Genomic DNA, 24,367 nt, shown 5'->3' with positions numbered 1-24,367 from the left:
CTGTCAGGTATACATCCCCATTTGCTTGCAAAAGCAATACTTCTAACAAAGTGACATTCTTTAAACAAGTGAAAAGTCGATTCCACCTCGGCTTCACAAAAAATACATTCTTGCTCTCCCTTCCCAAATTTGTTGAAGAGAACCTCAAGAGTAGGAATTGCCTTAGCAAGAATTCTCCAGAGAAAAATTTTTAGGATTTCATGAATCTTTAGATTCCAAATCCTTTTCCACTTGTCATTACCTTCTCTTCTCCATTCTTCTTCAAAAAGAAAATCGTAGCAGCTCTTGACTGAAAATTTACCTTCTTTGTTTCCCTTCCAGGTGAGTTTATCTTTGTAGGGGGTTCGAGGCAACTCAAGTTGAAATATGGCTTCAGCCAATTCTAAACTACAAATGGTGCAGATAAGATTCTCATTCCAAGAATATGAATTCTCATCCCACAGCTCATATATCCTTCTCCAACTAGACATATTGATACCCTCCTTCGCTATAAGAGAGTTATTTGGAAGTCCGGGAAGCCATGGGTCCATCCAAGGATTAATAGAAGCTCCATCCCCAAAGCGAAAGCAAGCTCCTTTGTGAAGCATTTTCCTAGATTTAACAATCCCTTGCCAAACGCTAAAAGTCCCTTTTTTTAGATTGTATCCGAAAAAGGTTGAATTATGGAGATATTTCACCCTCATCAACCTGGTCCATAAACAATTTTCTCCACTACCAATTTCCAGCCAAGCTTAGCTAAGAGAGCTAAGTGTATGTCTCTAAAATTTCTGAAATCCAACCCTCCCAATTCTTTCGGCTTGCAAATGACTTTCTGTGCTTTCAGAGCAAGGTAACCCGATGCTTTGTGTTTGGCCTCCCACCAAAAGTTACGCACTAAGCCATCTAGATCCTCACAAACTTCTATCGGCAAAAGATGGGTAGACATGGTGTAAGTGGGTATGCTTGAACAACCGACTTAATCAGGGTGGCTTTTCTGGCGTTAGACAAAAGATGCATGTTCCACCCCTCAAGCTTCAACCTAACTTTTTCTTTAAGCTTGAAAAACTCCTTGGACTTGTTTCTTCCCAAAAGCAAAGCATTTCCTAGATATATGGCATAACTTCCCATTTCCTTGAACCTTAAAACATCTTTAATAGCTCTTCTATCTTGTCTAGGGGTATGATTAGAGAAGAGTATGTTGGATTTGTCGATATTAATTCTCTACCCCATCCAACTGCAGTACTTATCTAAGCAATCAGTAATCGCAATGGCTTCTTGAGAAGTGGCTCAGTACATTGTCAGGATGTCATTTGCGTACATCAAGTGAGAAATGGATGGTGCATTTCAGGCAACTTTGATGCCATGGAGCCTGCTTTGGTCCTCTTCTCTCGCAATCAATCTTGTTAGGAACTCAAAGCTTAAGATAAAGAGTAATGGCAATAGATGATCACCTTGACGAATACCTCTTTCAAGCATAAGAAAGCCACTGATGCTTCCATTCAACAATAGCGAATAACTAACCGAGTTGATACAGCTCCTAACCAGCCTCCGAAAGTCTGAGGAGAATCCCCACACCTCAAGAGCTTTGTTGATGAAGCTCCATTCTAATCTATCATATGCTTTCTTTAAATCTATTTTAGTAACCATCAGACCCTTCTTCCCCTTATGTTTACGGATTTTGTGAACAACATCTTGAGTAATGACGATATTCTTCGCTATCCTGCCTTTGACAAAAGCACCTTGGTTAAGAGAGATGATCTTATCAATAACTCTGCTAAGTCTATTTGCTATCATTTTCACCACAATTTTGTAGGTGAAATTGCATAAACTGATCGGTCTAAAATGATTGAAGTTCTGTCGTTGGTCAATCTTGGGGATTAGGACAATGAAAGTTTCATTGGACGGGTGGGGAATTCTTTTGGTTCTGAAACACTCCTGCATGAAGTTCACTATTTTCTCCTAAACTGTTCTCCAATAGCTCCTGAAAAAAATGTCCGAAAACCATCTTAACCAGGGCTCTTGAGAGGATGAAGGCTCCAAATAACTTCCTTAATTTCCTTAGCTGTGGGAATTCTATGAAGCTCCTGATTTTCTTCTCAGGTAATATAAATTCCACCCAAGTCTTTAATCTCATCTGGAATTATAAGACATTCTGTCTTGTAGAGGTCTTTGAACTACTTTAGGAAAAATTGGCTTATCTGGTCTGGGTCATAGATCCATTCCCATTCCTCTTTGATGGCAGTAATGTTATTCCATCTTCTTCTAGTTAAGAAATTCGAATGAAAAAAAAAAAAATTAGAGTTTCTGTCACCTTCCTTCAACCAAATTTCTCTTGATTTTTGTCTAAGGATAGATTCCCATCTCCCTCGTTGAACTCTCAGCTGGTCCAAAATAAGAGCCTCCTTGGCAAAATCCCTTGTGTCTTCCTGTTGTCTCAACTTTAGATCATCTTCCTTTTTGGTCTGTGAATACCTCCCAATATCCTTCCCATTTTCTTAGGCTATGCAACTTGGTCTCTTGTTCTACATTAATATTTCGAATATTTGAGGGGAAATGCAACGTATATTACACACACACACACATATATATATATATATATATATATCTCATTTCTCCTAGGCATTTATGTTAAGAGGACATATATATAGATAGTTGCCTAGTAGAATAAAATTATGCATATATTAACTTTCCAACCCTGCAGGTTTTTCTCTTTGAAAGTTTCATAGTAGGAATTGAATTTTTTATGGCAATTATTTATCTACCATGAAAAGTTGATTAATTAGTGTCTGTAAACTTGTAATGAATAATCTTCTTCTTATTTGAAAGGAGACTGCCTGTGCAATAATATCAGTGCTCCAGTCGTCATCAATAGCCATGATGCTGCGCAATTTATTTAAAAAAAAAAAAAAAAAAAAAAAAAAAAAACCAAAATGTTAGAATGCAGCCGCAACAAATTATCTTTTGTTGCTTTGTCAAATTTGGGAGGGTAGAGCTGGATCGATATACAGTGTCCTTGGCCCCCAAAAAAAAAAAAAAAAGTGTATTATTGGATGGGTCAAATGCTGTTGTGCATTATTTGAGGATAAAGTAATACTAAGGTTTCACAAGCCTAAGGATATGAAAAGGGAAAAGACAATGATCAAAATGCCCTTGGTATTTCTGGATGAACTTGACCCTATGTCTACCTATTAGATTAGTTTCCTAAATGTTTTGTTAAAATAAAGTTGAGAAAAGTATTTCATACAAATAATGGTGAATTTGTGACAAAAGTTACATAGAGCTATGAGAATAATATAAATGCAGGTTATATTAAATCTGAAACATAAAAGTACATATTACCAGCTAAGCGCTTAGCTGTACCCAAAAAGAATATTTTGGGAGCTGTTTAGTTGTATTAGATATCTTCTTCTTACCAACAACAACAACAACAACAACCAAAAAAAAAAAAAAAAAAAAAGGATAAGGGAATATCTGTGAATTTTCTTGGCCAAGATTTGGCTTGTGGTGCAATGCTTGTTGAATGGCTTTTCCTAGGATTGCTGTATAGATTGCAAGCCTGAGATCATTACGTTTCATGGAAGAAAAGTACTCAGTCCTTTAACCCAGAGACCAATAAGAAAAAGATACCAAATAAAGATAAACTTGGCCCCCAAAAAAAAAAAAAAAAAAAAAGGACTCTTTTTGGAGGAGATACACATGGGAAATTCTTGGTTTATATGACTTTAGTGATTTAGGTTGATCTTTGTCTCTATTTGATGTGGGTCCCATAATTTCTTGGTCTAATATAATAGTCCGCAACACTAAATACCACTGAATACCATTTTTTTTTTTTTTTTTTGAAGATATATTATCAACCATTAAGGTTTATGTGATATACTATATACTTTCTAAGATAAGGATTAAAGGTAGAGAAAGCTTTTGATAAATTATCGATAAAATCAACCAAAAAATGGCAAAAAGGATTGCTGAATTCTTTTTCATGGGCTAATGGTGGGGAAGCAACTTGAAGAACTGCCCCCCCACCCCCCAAAAAAAAAAAAAAAAAAAAAGGAGGAAGGTAGAACCATGTTAACATTTCCTTTCTGAATCCATCTCATTTTTACCCTTTATTTATAAATACTCCCGGAAAGTAAACAAATAATAATTAATAAAGAAAGATTGAAAATTGAGACCCTTTGCGAGCCCAAAAAGATATGGTTCTTTAGGAGTAATTTGGCAATCCATACATCAGAAAAAATTCTCAATTCTGATGATAATAGAACTCAGAAATGTTCCATTTTTATTAAGCCTTTCAGATCATTGGGCGAAAACCAACCAAAGTTAAAAAAAGAAAAAAATAATAAAATAAATGAAAAGGCCCTTGGGATAAAAAGACAGATTGGGCCTTTACGTTCTGTGGTTTGTGCTTTTGGGCCTGCCAAAATATCCCAAAATCAAAAATTTATGTTACATTGGGGTTGCTTCAGGTGAGCCTCGGGTGGGAGAATCATGAAGGGACCACATTGGCACCGGAACAAGTGGTTTGTGGAAAATGACACAAAACAAGAGATTCTCAAGGGGTCCAAAATCTTTAAGGCCTCAGGCCCCTCTTTGGTATGGTAGGATCCACTTCTCGGGTCCGTTAGTGGGACCCATCCTCCTTATCTTTAACCGAACCCTGCGTTCACGTTGGGAGCTGACTCAGCTGAGACAGGAAGCCAAAACCTTCAAAATTATAAAAAAAAATAAAAAAAAAAATAAAAATTAAAAAAAAAAACAAAAAGAAGAAGAAAAAGTGAAAAGGCGTTGGAGAATATGCTAATGCTTTCACCGACCTTATCAAGCCTTGTCCAATTGTATTCAAATCTCATTCCCTTTTGCATGTTCTCTTTGTCCTCTCCCTTCTTTGCTTTATTATGTCTCTCGATAAATATATCATTTAGTAATTCTCTTTAAAATGGAAAATTAAATGGCATATCATTTCAAAATTCTTGGTTTGACTTTTTTTTTTTTTTTTTTTTGGGATAAAAATTCTTGGTTTGATCTAGGACATCTTTTATGTGCAACATTAATGCCTATATTTGAATGGTTGCTTTCACAAATTATAAATGTATAATATAGGAATTTCAGAAACTAAATTCACTAGCTAGCCATATTAATTTACATGAATTGAGTATTCAGTCCCGTCTGTCCAAAAGATTTGAAATGAGATGTGCAACAAGAAAAAAAAAAAAAAAAAAAATCTGTTTCTGACAAAAAGGTATGCACCTGCATTTGCATCACTAGTATTTATTTGGGAAATCCTTTAGACTGCAAAACTATAAACGACAAATATGTTCCATCTATAAATATATGTGCTGGCTGGTCTCTATTTACTCTTTACTAGTACGAACTAGCTGATCAGTTCTCTCATATTCATTCTTTCTCTCATTCTCCATCTCTGTTCCACACTAGCTTACTATATCTTGCTAGTTAACCATGAACAGGCCGTTCAAGAAATCTCAAATCCTAATGCTGTCTCTCCTAGCTATTCTTCTTGTAATTGCACCTCTTTTATCTTCATCACTAAGGCCTACTTATCTCTACTTCATCATTAATTTCCTCATCATCGCCCTCGGCGCTGAAGCCGGCCTTCTCTCCTTCTTTTCCAAGCCTTATTCCGACGACAAAAAGAATACCTCTCTCGCTCATCAAAAGCCTGCAGTGGTGACTCACTCAGTACCTGATCATAAAAAGGGTAGTGCTGTTAATTCCAACTCCAAGCCTATTTGTAGTAGTGATGTTGATCGAGAAAAGGTTGTTCCTGAATGTGACGAAACTACTAAAGCTAATAAGGTTGTTGAGAGATCGATGTCCGAGAAGACTACAGGCAGTGTTAGATCGTCGGCGGAGAGAGTGAAAAAGTGTCCCTCCACGCCAAGCCTTTTCTTCATAGGAGGAGGTGAGGCAGAAGCAGAGATGGATATTAATGGAGACAATTACTATCAAGAAGAAGTGGAGGTGGAAGAGGAGGAGGAAGAAGTTGGTGAAATCAGTGGGCAAGAACTTTTCGCAAAAGCCGAGACGTTCATTGGGAACTTCTACAAACAGTTGAAGATGCAGAGGGAAGAGTCGTGGAAGAGGATTCATGGCTTCTATCAGAGAGCCTTCTGAGCTTAATTAATTATATATTAATTAAACTCTACCTACCCTTTTAGAAATATAAAGTTTTTTATTATGATAATTGGTAAGATGGAAATCCATCCAATTCTGTTCATGGTTTTTACTTTTTTTTGGATTTTGTACAGGTTTTTTAGTTAGCATAAACAGAGATCGACCACGGGTTATAATTAATATATTCCTGTTTTACAACAGGGATATAGATTTAGTCTAAAGCTTTTAATTATGCACCTTATGCAAATTTATGTGACACGATTGTCGTGTAATGAAAAATTAATTACAGACATATATATATATATATATACAGATTTCCTTTTACTTGCTATCATATATTTCATAAATTTATAAATGTAGTTCATGAATTAATAATGTCTTTGTATTTCTTTTGTTCAGATAAGCAAACTGCATAAGATATACGTAATACATACATACATAATGATGTAGGATGCAAAACTTACGACGATTAGAAGAGAACAATTTCTATTAATTATCTAGGATCAGATCTAAAAACATACCATTCAAGCTTCACATATTTAATTATGCTAAATTCTCAGCTTAAATCCTGTTAAATGATGAATAAACCGTATAAATTTAAATTGGACCCCCTTGCTTTTTATTGGTAATAAAATTGGACCCTCTTCAAGAGCCCAATATAAGCCCATCCATATCTTTTTGGATTTGAATTTTAAAAAAATGTAAATAATAGTTACACACTGCAAAAGAGAAGCTTGCATAATTGGTGTTGCTATTATTTAAACCTCAATATTTTAAACCTCAATATTTAAAAGTGTAATATAAAAATTAAAAAGAGATATGCTCACCAACCAACCCCAAAGAAACCTCAATAATGATGCCAAAATTTCTTAAACCCTCCGGCCGGCTCAATTCCATGGCATTCCAAATTCTATTATAATATTATTACATTTCTTGGTGGCATGTGTTATATATATATTGCATGCAGTCTCCAAAACAAGACAAACATATGTCACTGTCAAATTCACTATACATACCTCAAACAAGCTAACCGGCATGCCCAGCAGCAGCAACATTAGTACTTTGGTCTCTGAAGCTTGATACATTCTGGTCCCATTATTACAATGCCCAAATAAACAGGATTGACTGCACTTTACTTAGGCTTGCGAGAATTGCGTGCATTTTGTGCTCCTATGTTTAAAATGTTACGAGGTAAGTCTTAAGTTTTAAGATATATTTTATTTGGACCTTTCAGATTTAAATTAATTATACATTTTAGAAGCCATTTATTAACGTATTTAGTTTTATTTTTTTAAAATTTTTTAAATTATATATAGTTTGTTTACTTTAATAGTTTGTTAAAATTAATTGATGGTAAGTAATATAAATTATAAATGTAAAGACAGAAAAAAAAGAAAATAAAAAAGAAAATACAATTTAAAATGATGTTATTTTTAACTTTTTTAAGATTAAATGCTAATTGGTATCCTCAAATTTTAAAGATATACAAATTGAATTTTAAAATTTAGAATTGCTTGAATTGAATTTTAAAATTTTAAATTTATTACAAATCAATCTAATTCATTTTACTGTTAGATGACATCATGCTTATATCATAATTTATTTTTCAGTAAAAAGTTAATCTTTTTTTGAAAAAGTAAATTTTTTATCTTTACATTTTATATTTATGATTTTTTTATTTAAAAGATTGTATCCAATCTTATTTTATTTAAACTAGGACTTCAAAGAAATTAAATATTTTTGAATCTAAAATTAGATAAAAAATTTTTTTAAATAAAATTGGAATTTTGATCTAATAAATATATTTTTATTAGACCAAAATTTAAATAAAATTATTTTAATGGACCAAAATTTAATAATAATTTTTTATGACCAAACCATAAAAAAATTAGCCCAAAATAAAAAAAAGATCAAAAATAAAATAAAATTTTAATTTTTATGGTTTTTATTTTGGTCTAAGAAGAAAACGATGGTAAATCTATCTACACTCATCAAAGAATCACTAGATTTTATAGATTCTATAAATAATGAATAACCATAGAAAAAATAGAAATAGGATACCACTTTTAATTAAAAAGATATGATATATAAATAATAGAAATAAATTATTAGACCAAATAAAAATAAAACAATAAAATAAAAAATACTAAATTTATTTTTTATTTTTTTATATTAGACCAAAATAAATTAAAATTTATTTTTATTTTTATTTTTTTATGGTTTGATTGAAAAAAATTTATTATAACTTTTTAGTCTGAAATTACTTTATTTAATTTTTGACCTAATAAGAATATTTTTACTAGAGCAAAAATTCCAATTATAGTTTTATTTTTATTTTTATAATTTTGTTCTAATTTTTTTTTTTTATGATTTAGGTGTAAAAAAATATTATTAATTTTTGGTCTCGTAAAATTATTTTATTTAATTTTTGATCTAATAAAAATTTTTAAATAGGACAAAAATTTTAATTTTAATTTTAATTTTATTTTGTCTAATTTTAGATCCAAAAATATTTAATTCAAAAAAATCACAAATATAAAAAGAAAATTATAAATTTATTTTTTGCAAAATTTTTCATATTTTTTGCTGAAAAATGAATAATTATGTCAGCATGATTTAAAACTGTTAATCAATTGGATTGATTTGTAACAAATTTAAAACTTCAAAGATCATTTTAAGTAATTCTAAATTTCAGAATTTGATTTGCATAACTTTCAAACTTGAGGATAATAATCAACAATTAAATTTTTTTTCCTTCCTTCACATTTATAGTTAATTGATATATCTAACAAACAATTAAACTTAGCAAACTATATATAATTTACAAAAATAAAAATAAAAGAATGAAACATTAATAAATGCCACATTAATCCCTCATAGTAAAAAAAAACTCTAATTAGATCAAAATGTAAAAAAAATGAAACTTGAAGTGCCTAAATTGCTATGTTTTAAATTTGAGGATCCAAAGTACAATTTCATTGTTTAACTCAGTTGGTAAAACATTTACAATTTAAAAAATTTAAATTCAAAATATTGAAATGAAATTATGGTAAATGATAAATAAAAAACAAAATTTCACTAAATTAGAAGGTAATAAGTCGCAATTAATCATATATAAAAATAAAGCACCAACGAAAACAAGGATACAAAATAAAGGTGCTCTGATTTGCTAGTAATTAATATAGTAGCCGATATTATACCCTAGCACCATATATACCACATGGTTCGGTGGAGGGCTCCATAGGTATAGGGCAGGAAGCCAGATAACTAAGATCCTCCTTTCTTCGAATGTGGCTATAAACAGGGCTTTCATTTTTGTCCTTCTTTACATGCAGTTACTGGTTATAGAATCTAAATTCTAAAATATCAATAAGATAATCTTGATTAATTTAGTGGTCATTAAATTCGAATGGTATTTTTTTTTTCTCCCTTTATTTAGGGTTCATCTTTTTGTTGTAACCTTGGCCTTAAGTTCATTACCCGTTTTTGACGACGATGCTTCCTTGTTGGTACCATTTGGTATCCGAATAAAGTGCATTTGATACGTAGTAAGATTGAACGCTATGTATCCATTGAACTTAGATTATATGAGAAGAAAAGGACAAAAAAAGGAACAAGAGAAAACAATTTAAAAAAAAAAAATGTTTTCAAATATATAATAATTTTAAATCTCTCTCTCTCTTTCTGTCTCTCTCTCTTTCTCTCTCTCTCTCTCTATATATATATATGTATATTCTCTATACTCATATAAAGTTAACTATTATTATAACTTTCTTCATCAATTATTGAATTGCTGAAATTTTAAAAATTATTTATAGTTTACAGGTACAAAATTTATTGTTCTTAAATAGATTTTTAATATATCATTAAATCCATACTAGATTATTTATTTATTTTTAAATTAATCTATCTTAAAGCAATCCAAAGGCATAAAAAAAAAAAAATTGATCATAAAAGCATCATGTCAATCTAATGCGAACCATACTTTCTCTCCATATATATTATTCTCCTTTTCTTGTTATATGTTTTTATTTTATTGTTACGTGTCTAACCATATTATAGTATTAGTAAATAATTATTTTAAAAGTCACTCTCATGACAGACATAGCTGTAACAGCTCAGTGCATCCGCATGTAAATATTGTCTGCTTTGGCACTAAAGAATCCTCTTACAACCCAGTCCTCACGGATTTAAAACGTGTTCACAAGAGAAAAATATTTCACGGGTTTAAAACATGTTCACAAGGAAAAAATATCTACAGCCTTATAAGGCATGCTTCTCCTTGAGGCCTAGCATCTTCGCTGGCATATCGATAGGTTATTGGCTCTGATACCAGCTGTAACCCTTTCAGGAGCGGTGTGGGCTAATGAAGCATGGGGATCATATTGGAATTGGGATCCTAAGAATGCTAGTTCTTACTGTTCATATGTTATGATATGAATATACCACACCAATTCGTTATGTATGGATGATGAGATTCCATTGATACAGAGCCAATTCCAATAGACTTATTTTATTGGAGGGTCCCATTGGCGTGCATCCAGTAGGAATTGAACCTACGAATTCGCCAATTATGAGTTGGGCGCTTTAACCATTCAGCCATGGATGCTTAGCGGGGATCCTCGTACATGGTGAATAACCAAATTCCAATTCAAATGAAATCTTTAGGATAAATCAATGCAATTTAGGAGGACTCAATGAAAGGACATCAATTCAAATCCTGGATTTTCGAATAATAATTATGCCCCATCCCCTTAGCCAACTTAGCTCTTAATACAGGATCGTTCAAGTCAGGTTTTTTTGTTATTAGGATAGGTGAATTATTCTAGATCCATCCCCCAAAAGAACCGGACATGATAATTTTTCATCATCCGGCTCGAGCACGAATCAAACGAACCAAATAGATCCATATAAAAAATAAAAAAATTGATATGGTATCCACACCTGAGCAAGGCCTAATTGAAAATGAATCGAATTATTTATTGTGTCATAAAGACCCTTATGTCCACGCCCCAATCGCCCCCCCCGGAGGAATATGTGCTTCTAAAAGATTTTTTATACTGTGCCCAATCCCGAAATTAGTTCTATACATATGACCAGCAATAAGAAAAATAAATGCAATAGCTAAATGATGATGAGCAATATCAGTCAGCCATAAACTTTGCGTTTGTGGATGGAATCTTCCGAGAAGGGTTAGAATGGCAGTTCCGGCCCCTTGGGAGGTACCAAATAAATGACTACTTGAATCGGGGTTTTGAGCATAAAGATTCCACTGACCTGTAAAAAGTGGGCCTAATCCTTGGGGGTGCGGCAATACATCTAAGAAATTATTCCAGCGAACGTATTCCCCCCTGGCTCCCGGAATAGCGACATGAACTAAATGTCCTGTCCAAGCCGAAATATACGATCAACCAACATTTATCAAATTTGAAAAAGAGTCAGAAGAAATGGTTCGATCCTCTTATTTTTATTTCTCGAACAGAGAGATCCATGAATCGGGATCCTAATGCATATAGATACAAATGGTCCAATGGGAGCAAGAATTTACAGGAACATTTGGAACATTTCATTTCTGAGCAGAAGAGCCATTTTCATTTTCAAGTAGTGTTCGATCGATTAACAATTTGTTGGACAATACTCAACGCAGTTACCACAAAATATACAGATTCCGAAATCAATACTGTAATTAAGCAACCGTTTCTTGCGAATATCAGTTTCCAATTTCCAATCGACGACGGGTAGATCTATAGGACACACACGAACACATACTTCACAAGCAATACATTTATCAAACTCAAAATGGATTCGACCGCGGAAATGCTCCGCGGTGATTAATTTTTCATAAGGATATTGAATACCATATTATAGTATTAGTAAATAATTATTTTAAAAGTCACTCTCATGACAGACATAGCTGTAACAGCTCAGTGCATCCGCATATAAATATTGTCTGCTTTGGCACTAAGGAATCCTCTTACAACCCAGTCCTCACGGATTTAAAACGTGTTCACAAGAGAAAAATATTTCACGGGTTTAAAACATGTTCACAAGGAAAAAATATCTACAGCCTTATAAGGCATGCTTCTCCTTGAGGCCTAGCATCCTCCCTGGCATATCGATAGGTTATTGGCTCTGATACCAGCTGTAACATCCTTGCTGGCATACCGATCTGGATATTGACTCTGATACCAACTGTAACAGCCCAGTCCACCCACATGTGAATATTGTCTGCTTTGGCACTGGAAATCCTCTTACAATCCAGTTCTCACTGATTTAAAACACGTCCATAAGGAAAAGGTATCCACAGCATTATAAGACATGATTCGTTTTTCTTACCAATCGATATGGGACTTCACAATAGGTAAATGAATATAATGTAAAAGATTTGCTTTAATCGTATTATAATAACTTCGACTTTTAGAATTTTGGAATCTAAATTTTTGAATTTTTGACTTTGCAATTTATGCATCTAATTTTTCAATTTTATTACAATTTAAATCTTGTTTAACTTTTGACTACAGGTTCCTTCTCACATGATTAACATTAAATTATATTAATTTTTAAACTTAAATATAATAAAGTTCAAAATGTTTAAGTGCAAAATATTAAAAATATTTTTGAATTCTACGTTTTAGTACTCTTTATTATTAGTTTTTTAAAAAGTTGGTACAAATTATCTGACCGGTATCGATAAGGATGGTAAAACAACCAGCATAATCTAATCCTCTTGGGAACTTGCCCCTGATGGGGTGAGGATTCCTTTAGTAAACGGGGACCGTGGCAAGAAAGGTCAAGAACAAGGATTGTACTCCCCGCCCCATACTCGCCTTGTATATATATATATATATATATATATATATTTATTTATTTATTTAAATATTTAATTTTTTATTCAAATATATATATATATATATATGTGTATTTTTTTTATGATATTAATCATCTTATGATTTATAAACATTACATTTATATAATATATTTGTATAAATATATTTTTTATGTGAAATCAATGAAAAATATATTTGAAAAATTAGATTTAAAATTTTTTTATATATAAATAGTGAAACCCACTCTGTTCCCATTTTTCAATGGGAAATCCTTGCCCTCTCCTTCTTCAAACTAAGTGGAGAGACGGGATGGGGATTGTGTCTTGCCCTGTTACTATCCCTAAGTATCAAAATGTATCAATTTCAAACTAAAAAAAAAATACTTAGAATGTAGAATTTTAGAGCTAGTTTTAATTTTTTGCATCTTAATATCTTCTACTTTGAAGTTTGATACATTTTAATATTAGTTGCACAAAGCCAAATATTAAGCCCTACTATTCAAAACTCAAATGGTCCAAATTACAACAAATTGAAAGTTAAGGACATCTAAATTGAAAAGTTAAAAGTTTGAATTATAAAATTTTGAAATTTGAAGGTACTGAGATGCAATCAACCCAAATAATTTCTATTGGCTTTGGAAATATAATGAAACATAACATTTTTATTTATTAATTATATATGTATATATAGAAGTTAGATTTTTAGTTTTAAATTACCAAGTAAGGTCATACTCTTAATATTTCGTATGTCAACGCAACCTGTTTTCAATAATTTATATATATATATATATATATATATATATATACAAAAATGATATGCTAAAGAATTTATAGAGAAACTATAAAAAGTAGCATTCATAATTATTAAATTTGTATAATTTTTGTGATCTAATAGTTATATATAACTGTTACTTATAATCCTCTTCATAAATCATTTATTATATTAAAACATATATATAAATGTAACACTTCGTATAAAAAAATATATATGATTAAAAAAGTTTGACCAAATTAATTAAATTTGACCAAGTTTGACCAAGTGAATAATATATGGATTCAAGTTGACTTTTTCAAATAGCCAATATTTTTTGTTTGACTGAGGTACCATTATGTAGATTTCGTCAATATGAGTTCACAGACTAGTGGCATGTCAAATTCTGAGTTACGGATAAAAAAGTTATGGTTTTGAGAAGTTTTAAGCATAAGTTTTAAATTAGTGTCCAAACGAGTCCCCAGTTTTTGTCTGTTAGTGATCCAAGGCTTTATATAAGCCTAGGTAAGCGTGTCAAACAGGAAACAAAGCCCAAATACCCTTTTTTTTTTTTTTTCCCCAAAACCCGAAATATTCTTTCCTCAGACCCGTGGGTCCAAACTGGGTCGTTTCGACCCGTTTACCGTCAAACCGGATCATCGCCGTTTTACCCATTTCCGGCCAACTACCACTTACACGTACTAGCCACCTAAGAAGGTCACCTGAAGGCGAGTTCAGCCGTGAAATTTCACGGCGATAAGCGGCCAGACACGCCCAGATAGGGCCGGCGAAGTCTGCGGTGGCCGGCTAGGTAGGTCGCCAGATTTTCTCATTTTTTGGCCATTTCAGGCCAACCCATACACCTTTTGCACTATTTTCGACCCCTATGAGCTCATTTTCGTGGTTATTTTGTCCAGATTCTTCACCGTTTGAAAGATCCGACAACGAGAAGTTCGGCCTACGCTTCAACAGTGTTTTCCGGCCACCGGAGGAAACTTTGGACCAAGGTGAGCATACTGATGAGTTTCTTGTCTCTTGGGCTTTCCATCAATATAAATTTTGTGAATTTTGGAGGTCGTTTGATAATTTTTCCATTTTTGGATCAATTAGTTAATTTTCGGATAAGTTGGGGACTGTGTTTGGACAAAATTAGTCAAATTAGTTAAAATTGAAGTTGAATTAGTGAAATTGGATATTATTAGGACCCATTAGGTGATTCGATTTTGAAATATTAGGCTTCGGATAAAAATCCCCAATTTTGGGTACCGGATCCTAAGGACATGCGGTATAATTGGACTATCCGGTGTCCAATTTATGCAATTTTGTAGTACTATAAATCATTTTGAGATATTTGGGTTATACAAGTGTCTCTGGTTAAGTTTTTTGGGGCTTGAGGAATATTTTATTATATTACAGGCATTCGAGTTGAGCCTGGAGGCAATCCTGTAGAGGAGCAGGCATAAGCATCTACAGTACTGTGAGTGGTTATATCATTTTGAAATGATTTGGGTATATAGTATAGTATATATGGGGTCTAAATATTTTACGTATATATCATTTGATTGAAATGTTGTTTTATGCATATATAAATATTTGTTTTCACATATATGTGTTATCATTTTATATGACTTTTGATAATATTTTAAGTGATTTTCAATTTTAATGGGTCCATAAATAGACTTGTGGTATTTAAATATTTTGATAATTAAATTGAGATTTTAAATCATTTTGGAAACTATTTGGTTTGAGAAACCAGATTGAAAATCATATAATTTTAAGCACGATCAAATATTTTATAATTTTATGTACTTAAAATTGGTTTATGGTGAATATATTTTACTGTAGTATTTCTGGTTTTCATATGAAATGATGTTTTGAGATTTTAAAGTATTTAATTAAGCGGTGGAAGTTTAAATGTTAAATTATGGTTTATGATACAGTATCGCTTGGAAAAGTATATATATAATCTTATAAGATTGTTTCATGTATACTGTATTGGTTATTTTTAAATTGATGTATCATGTAATGCCAATATCTTGGATCAGTATTATATTATATTATATTACCGCACACTGGGTTTACCACGGTGCCGTGAGGTTGGTTTTATCCAACGATTATCTATTATTACCACGGACTGTGAGGTTGGGTTTATCCGACGGTTTGTTATTATTGCCACGGTGCCGTGAGGTTGGTATCATCCAACGATTTATTATTGCCATGCACTGTGAGGTTGGGTACGTCCTGACGGTTATTTATTTTTCCACGACACCGTTCATATATTAAGGGTCGTGAGGTGGGTGTACCCCACGGTTTGTATATTGATACATCGTATGGTACATTATATATATTTGTATATATTGTTGATTTACTGGTGATTTCTGCATTTTTATATTTATTTGGTGGAACTGTATTTATTATAGTTTATGCTCAAATGTTTATATCTGGATTTAAGACATTTCATAATATTATAATGATCATTCATTCATACTTTTGAGCATCGATTTTTATGATATTAATTGGGGTACAAGTTTGGATTTTGTGAAATGATTTTTAAACGGGGAACTTTTCAACGAGTGGAATGAGAGGTTTTGAAAGAAAGATTTTTCAGAGATAAATCATTATTTTTCTATTATACTATGTCATTCACTGAGATTTCTTTATCTCACGTTTTATTGTTTTAAATTCGTTCCCCTAGGCCCAGGCAGCTAGTAGCAATCTACCTTGCGCATAGCTTATCGCGTGTTTCCTTCCACTACAGCAGCCGTATTTATCTTTTCTTCACCTATTGTCATCTTCTGGACTTATTTATTATTTATTGGTACTCATAGACTTTGTTGACATTCTTAGAATGCTCTGATTTTAAATATGGGACTCAATAGAAACCATGGTACTCATGTATGTAGTTATGGCCTGTAGTACCATAGGCTCGTTGTGGACTTATTTATATATATATATATATATATATATATATATTGAGGTATTAATGTTAATGCTGTTGTTTGATTATCTACGTTTTTAAGGTGAGGTTCTATTGAATATTTTTTAGGGATTATCCAGTGGAATTTCACTAGACGGGATCACCCGGGAAGTCCTGAGAGGGTTTCCAGGACGGATCCTGTCATAAATATATATATATTTATATATATATATAGAAAATATTTAATTTTATTGGACCTAAAAACTTTGGCTTTTGTAAACAAATCAGCTTGAGATAAAATTCCAGACCTGCCGACAATTGCCGTTGGTATATTTTGGTGTGGGAATCCTTGTGGATGTCTTCTATTCCACATTGCTGACATAAAGATATACAGGTTCAGAGCTGGCTATACATACTGAGAACGACTTGGGATAAAATGACATCAAAAAGTGGTCCTTTCATTTACATGTTTTAAATATGGGGGGCTAAATAAAATTTTGCTACTATCCGCGACATTGCTCAAATTGTTGTGGATGTTTTCTGTCATTACACGTAATCAGGATGCTAATTCGCCCATGAATTAGATGTGTAATTAAATGGTAATTCATGGGTGAATTACTAAGATTACATGTAATTTGATAGTAGAATTGCGGCTAAACACATACATATATATCACAACCAACCTTTTGGCATGATATTATATATATTTTTTTCATCTCCTATAACTGAGAGATTACATATATATATATATATATATATATTTTTTTTTTTTTCTTTTTTCTTTTTTCTTTTCGCTTGGTATTTCGTTGGACCATTCTTGTATTGGACGCTCCAATGGAATCAATTTAAGAATATTAATTTCAATATTGAAAAAGATTGGTAAGTGGTTTCCTGAAGAATATTAATTATATTAAAGGCAAATACAGTTGACGACGTACAAGAAGAGTTACAGAGTTTTAACAGTTGACGGCGTACAAGAAGAGTTATAGAGAATTAAGTATGAAAAAAGCCCTCAAAAAGTTTGATTGTAACAAATATGGAATTACGTGAGGTGCACGATATCTTTTGGTCATGCCGTGGTCCTCGATTTGGTCGATCTGTGTAAATTTCCTAAAGTTAATGTCTTTGCATGCATCGTACATATACCAGTTTTCCAATTTTATATCGTCGATCTTTTCTGAACTTTTTTTTATTTTTTATTTTTTCCTTTCTTTGCTATAAAGTTGAACCCCCTTTTCACCTTTTCTTTTATTATTTTTTTCAATTGATTTTTTACTTATTTATTTATGTGGTGGTGAGCAAGGAGAATCGGATATATATGCATTCTTTTCCATTTGTCAAATTTAAAATTCCACTTATGTGTCCTGTTGTATCTGTGGTGCTCCATGGAGGGGCTGCTAGCGAAAACATCTTTTTCATATTTGTCATTTTCATATTGTTTATTTTCTACCTCCTTTTATATAATCTTATCTTATTAATAATGCCACTTGACACGTATAGAAAAGGGCTTAACCTTCATTTCATCATAAAATTCCACAATATTATATCATAGTTTGGCTTAATTCCAAGATCCGAAACACATCATCATCTTAATTAATGTATTAAAAAAGACTTTCAGCTTTTTCTTATATATTGTTCTAGAATCTCTGCTTGCATTATTCGATTAATTTATTTCGGCATTTAATTTATATTGTTGATTGTAACTCTTAGCCTCTAACTTAGACAAAATTGATTACTCTTCTAGAGACAAATTGACATGACATATGATGATTTGGGAGTTGAAACTTAAAATCAAGGAAACCAAACTCAGCAAGTTTTTGGAACTTATATACTATATATATATATATATATATATATATAAATCAAAGGTCCAAATGCATACGAAAATTAATCGGACTGATTCAGCTTAATTTTTGTGAACCTATGTGTTGAATTACCATATCCCAAAAGCCTAGGTAAGCTATTGGGAAAGAGTTCTACATCATTAATGATATTCTTTTTTCTTGTTCACAAGCTTAAAGTGGTCCTCTTACATATCGCGTCTTAAATTGATTGATAGGGACTTGTCAAGCAATGAAATATTGCATTATCACTATTGTTAAAAGCTTAAACTGTTTAAAATAAATCTATATATTAATATTTTCTTAAATCTTAATAGATTAGATAGAATAGACGAACAATTTTTCTTGTTCCGCAAATTGAATTTACCAAAATACATGCATATAACATATTAGGACTACATACATATATTATCCAGTCAACTTAAATATAGTCTTCAAATAAATACAAGACGAATTGAGTTAGCAGTACTAGTGGATATCAATGATAAAAAAAAAAAAGAAAAAAAGAAAAAAGTACTAGTGAATATAAAAGGAAAAAAAAAAAAGAAATAACAGAAAAAGTTAATTAGGAGCACTAATAGATTAATTAATAATTACTTCCTATTTTGGAAGTTTCTCAAGATAAGCATTAATGTATAAAGTCATTTTAACAATAATTCACGATGCTTCTTACGTGTGGTTTGTGTTGCAGAAAGCGACTTATTTATCTCCTTGTGAAACCTGTTTTTGATGAGAGTTCAAAATCCTTCATAATTAATCAACTTAAAATGGGTTTACCATCGGGGTTCATGTACCCATGAACAACGGAGCCTATTACCTGGAGGCTAATTAATTACTTAATTTAAAAATAGTAGGAAGTGTTTGGGGGTATAGGGTCGAATTGTAGAGCTAATTAAGGACATGGAAATTAACATGTTCCAATTGATTCATCCCAAACCCACCTCTCCCTCCCTCTTCCATGCTAAAGTCTAAACAATGAATTTAATACTTACTTGTATTGAATTCAAAACGTCAAAAGCCGAGCACATGTGCTATCCCTTGATTCAATATCCAAGGGTTATTCACTTAAATATGTACACAAGTTTGTCACATGCTTAGCCTTTGATCTAAAATATATGTCATGAAAAAAAAAAAATTATTAAGACTATAAATTTAATAAATTCAATATGATAAATTTCGAGTAATTTTGACAATAAATTAATTAAATAATTAGAAGTATAGAAAAGTCTTGTGGCAACCAGCTGTCCCACGTACGTTTATAAACGTCCATATAACTTTAATTATGTATATAGGCGATAAACTTACGAACTAAAAACCCGAATCAGATCCATTAATTCTCAAGGATGCTTCATAGAAAGAAGAAAAAGAAAAAAAAATCTTAGATAGGTTATTTTGGTACTTTTTTTTACCTAAAAAACGTTGAAAGTCTAACTTGAGTCCTTAATTGACATGTTCCAATATATGCTATTCACAAGCTCATGATCATATGGGATGTGGTTTTAGACCCAGGAAATAGACTTCAGAGGTATAGAATCCATCGTTTATATATGCACATTAATTGACCAATTTTGTAATATAGCCTACCAACAACACGTCCGGTCATACCGGATCTCAAAGGGTTTTAGTCCAATCAAAGTAGGAACATTTTTTTTTTCAAAGAAAAAAAGAAAAAAAAAAAAATATATATATATATATATTGTTATTTTGTTCTCAAATATTTGGATATTAGCCTAGCTATTACATGAAATAAGAATACGGACTTCGCGTTTATTTTTTATATATTTGTTCGTCCGGCTTGGTTGTCATGAGCTTCAACTTGTAGCAAGCTAAGCAACTATTTAACTATATTATTATTATATTATATTAGAACCGCAGGAGAAGCTAGATTCCTCCAGAATAATAAATAGATAATCAAGCAATAAAAATATGTGTGTAAAGAAAGCAATATTAGTGAAATAGTATAAATGTGGAAAAAAAAAATTAACTATATATGGGTAGGCCAAGTGCAAGCTTTTCTATTGGTTATAAACAGGAAAATACGATCTTGATCCATTTTGGTGAAGTCAATACTATATGTAAAATAGGAAAATATATACACACATGTGGAACTATTTTAATAAATGAAATGAATACTTAATTAGCAAGAAGTTTAATAAAAAAAAGACGATAGAAAAAATAAGACGAAGAAAAAGTCAGCAATGGGCAGCTCATAACGTTGCCCCACTAAAATTATTGAAAAAACGAATAATTTAATTATTTAAAAAATGGAAAGAAAGAAAAAGAAAAAACGCTCATAGCATATTGCTTGCAAGCTTCGAGATAACGAACTATAATAGAAAGGGAAAAAAGCTTCTTCAAGTACACGAAAACTCTGGGCGAGTCTCTGCTTCACCAAGGTTGTTTTATTGTGTTTATAAAACAGGTTATATAAAGAGAAAAGTCTGAAATAGTGAGATATTAGATGCTGGATGGGGAAGGAGTCTAAAAGCCTGGTTTTTGGAGCAAGTTCAATAGTTTGCTTGCTTGGTTATGGTCTTGTCTATGCTGCCTTGTCTTCCTTCCACAATCCATTTGAAGCATGTAATTATATTATTATTATTATAGTACCTTTTTCAATTCCATTTTGTTCATGATTTTAGTTTTAATTTTGTTTTTTTCAAATTGGTTTTTGCTGATTAATTTGAGCTTTTTTCTTGAAAATGAAGGGGAGCACCAGGTGTCGGAAACGAATGGTAGCGTACACAATAAAAAGGTTGATATAAGCAATTTTATCGAAGAAATGAAAGAGTCTCAGCATATTCTTATGAGAAGATTATTGAATAAAGGTTAAACTCTTTTAGACAGCCATTTCTGATGAACTACTTTTGCTTTTCTATGCAAAAATAAGCAGAAACTGCATGCATATCCTGTATATGCTTATTTTTGGAAAAGAGGGACCATACCACCAGCCAAAATGGACCAAAAGCACTATAGATATTGTTTTTTTACAAGTTGACTTCCCTCCATTCTCCAGGATGTGCTTGGTAACGTTTTTATTAGTTTTCTGTGGTTTTTCAAAACATCAGCCATTATTTTTAAAAGTTCACCACTTTTTAAAGTCTTGGGAATGTTTAGCAAAATCTTTTTTCTACCTACATATTTCCAATATGACTTTTTGAAACTCAAATATGATCCGGCTAATAAAAATAGTGAATTTTCATTAGTAATGATAACAGAGAGAAGGAGATATTTTTATTTTATGTCTTTATAGTACTAAGAAACTCTGTATTTTCAAAATAATATTTATAAATTTTTTTTTTTCAAAATACTTTGGTACATAGAAATGACCTATATATAATTATAATCCTTATCTTTGTTTTTGTCTTCATCAACATCACCTAATTTCATCTATCTTGGAAATGTAGGTAATAATCCATCCATTAACGGTGGATCGGGATTCTTATTGATAGAGAATTTTGATTCTCTAATTATTTATCATTTCCAAACATATATTGATTTTTGATTAATTTTATATATATAATAGATTTTTGATTTTTGATTCTCTATTTTCTTTCATCAATTCGTTACTTTTAGTTGACATTTCTTGATTTTATATATCTATCAAAACTTACTTTCACATAATTTGATTTAGTTTTAAATTTTAAACATAATATAGTTTCTATGGGCTTAAACATAATATAGTTTGTCATAATTAAATTTTTTTTTATCACGTCATAATTAATATTTAGATATTGATAGTTTTCCTTTTTTTATCTTGTACCTTTTGAATTCAATTAGGTCGGTTAATGGAATTGATCAAAGTATATAAAATTCCGCATATCTTTTTAGAAAATTGTAATGTCAAACTTAAGCTTGGTTTTCCCATAGTAAATTTGTTAGCTAAAAAAAGTTATGCCTTGGTCAACTTTTTAAAAAAAAAAAAAAAATATTCCCTCTTCTCCAAAACATGCTTTACATCACAATCTAGAGAAAAAGTCCCAAAAAAATCAGATCTGATACAAAATATTATTTTGTATGTGTTCTTAAATTAATCAATGTAATAAATTATATGTAACATGACATTAATTTTTTTTTTTTTTTGGTTTTTTAATAAATAGGAGAAGATCCAACTCAGTTTGATAACAAAAGATTTCTGTGCCAATCTGACATTCATTCGGATGGATGTGTCATAAATAAGCAAGTCGTAATTGAAAAAGATTCATTAACAATCTATGTCCCCTCCGATGAGCCCCAAACCAAGTACGCCGTCAAACCCTATGCAAGAAAAGGAGAAGCGACTGCCATGAACGCCGTCACGCCGGTTCATATAATTCACGGAAAAAACCACTCAACCACCAATCTTCCTGCATGCAATTTCAACCACGACGTCCCGGCCGTCGTCTTCTCCTCCGGCGGCTACACCGGAAGCGGATTCCACGAGATCAACGAGGTCATCATCCCGCTTTTCACCACGTGCCACCAATTCGGCAACGAAATTCAGCTCGTCATTTCCGACTACAAACCCTCATGGATCCAAAAACACAAGAAATATCTGGACCACCTGTCTCGCTACCCGCTCATCGACATGGCGAAGAGCGGCGGCGTCCACTGCTTTCCGGGAGCCATCGTCGGTCTCAAATACCTCGACAATATCGGCATCAATTCCTCGGAAGTTCCCGGAGGGTATTCCATGTCCGACTTCAGGAAGTTTCTCCGAGAAGCTTACGACATGAAAATAGACCACGTGGCACAAATGCCATTGACAACCAAGCCAAGGCTGCTCCTTCTGTCTCGAAAAGGAACTAGGAGATTCCTCAACGAAAAGAAATTGGTAAAATTGATGAAGAAATTAGGATTTGAAGTTGTGGTGGCGACGCCTGCTGTGACTAGGAATTTGGCTGAGTTCTCCGAGTTGGTGAACTCTTGCAGTGTTATGGTTGGAGTCCATGGAGCTGGGCTTACCAACGAGATATTCTTGCCCGATGGGGCTGTAATGATTCAGGTGGTGCCGTTGGGCTTGGATTGGGCTTCCACCAATTACTATGGCGAACCCGGAATCAAAATGGGGGTTCAGTATTTGGAATATAAGATCGAACCGGAAGAGAGCTCGCTTTTGAGTATGTACGGTCGAGATCATCCTTATATTACGAAGTCTGATCCTGGATCTGTGTGGTCCATGGGGTATGTGACTGCTAGGACTGTTTACCTTGATCAGCAAAGTGTGAAGGTTAATTTAGTGAGGTTTAGAAAGACTCTGGTTCACGCTTTGAATCTTATTGGACGCTCAGCTCCTTCTCTTTCTCCTTCAAATTGAGGGGAAAACAAAATAAATCAAAATGTAAATTAGACAGAGTAAATTAATTAATTAATTAATTAATTATTCCTCTTTACCCTGGTCTTCTATTTTTTTTGCTTTTTCTGGGGTAACTTCTTTTGTATTTTTATTTGTTGAGGAAGAAATAAAACTGCTTATTTGTTTTGATTGTTATTCCTTACCAAACTTGATTAGTCCAGTTCAACTTATATATATATATATATATATATATAGAGGGTGCAAATACAAAAACTGGAATTTTTTTGTTTGAGAAAATAATAGTCATTTACATAATTAATTTCGTATGTAAAAATATTAGTGGAAGTGATTTATTTATTTATAATATTGGGATGAAGGATTTAACTTCCAACTCTTTGTCTGAACATCGAGAATTAAATAAATGGTAGTTGCAAAAAGACAAATTGAGGTCTTATTCCATGCGCTGTGCATCTAATCTGGACCACTTACAAGTACTCGAATCTGGAATATTTTATTGGTAATATCTCAAATTTTTATTTTTTATATCATCTCTATTGACTTTATTATATATATGGTTGTTTGCATTGGGACCTCACATATGAAGTATTATGACCTTCGATATCGAAGAGTATGGATATTGTTATTAAGC

The 24,367-nt window shown here is 32.1% G+C and overlaps 3 protein-coding genes and 1 non-coding gene across 4 annotated transcripts; 2 read left to right on the top strand and 2 right to left on the bottom strand.

Annotated features, from left to right (window-relative positions):
* Positions 1-1,323: 1,323 nt before the first annotated feature.
* On the bottom strand, positions 1,324-1,773 carry LOC125420822 (secreted RxLR effector protein 78-like). Its single transcript, XM_048467990.2, has one exon. It carries the CDS (start codon positions 1,771-1,773, stop codon positions 1,324-1,326), a length of 450 nt encoding a protein of 149 aa, XP_048323947.2.
* A 3,356-nt stretch (positions 1,774-5,129) lies between these two features.
* LOC125418674 (uncharacterized) lies at positions 5,130-6,435 on the top strand. Its single transcript, XM_048462830.2, has one exon. It carries the CDS (start codon positions 5,437-5,439, stop codon positions 6,109-6,111), a length of 675 nt encoding a protein of 224 aa, XP_048318787.1. The 5' UTR covers positions 5,130-5,436; the 3' UTR covers positions 6,112-6,435.
* A 4,211-nt stretch (positions 6,436-10,646) lies between these two features.
* On the bottom strand, positions 10,647-10,720 carry TRNAM-CAU (transfer RNA methionine (anticodon CAU)). Its single transcript has one exon. It is a non-coding gene; the product is annotated as a tRNA-Met (tRNA).
* A 9,965-nt stretch (positions 10,721-20,685) lies between these two features.
* LOC107432640 (alpha-1,3-arabinosyltransferase XAT2) lies at positions 20,686-23,913 on the top strand. Its single transcript, XM_016043828.4, has 3 exons — positions 20,686-21,026; positions 21,152-21,271; positions 22,544-23,913. The coding sequence occupies exons 1-3, from the start codon at positions 20,915-20,917 to the stop codon at positions 23,737-23,739; spliced, it is 1,428 nt and encodes a 475-aa protein (XP_015899314.2). The 5' UTR covers positions 20,686-20,914; the 3' UTR covers positions 23,740-23,913.
* The last annotated feature ends 454 nt before the right edge of the window (positions 23,914-24,367 follow it).

The sequence above is a fragment of the Ziziphus jujuba genome, chromosome 1, assembly GCF_031755915.1.
Source record: "Ziziphus jujuba cultivar Dongzao chromosome 1, ASM3175591v1".
In the NCBI taxonomy this organism is placed as follows: Eukaryota; Viridiplantae; Streptophyta; class Magnoliopsida; order Rosales; family Rhamnaceae; genus Ziziphus; species Ziziphus jujuba.
Note: the sequence above shows the minus strand (reverse complement) of the source record. Positions and strands in the feature narration are given on the sequence as shown.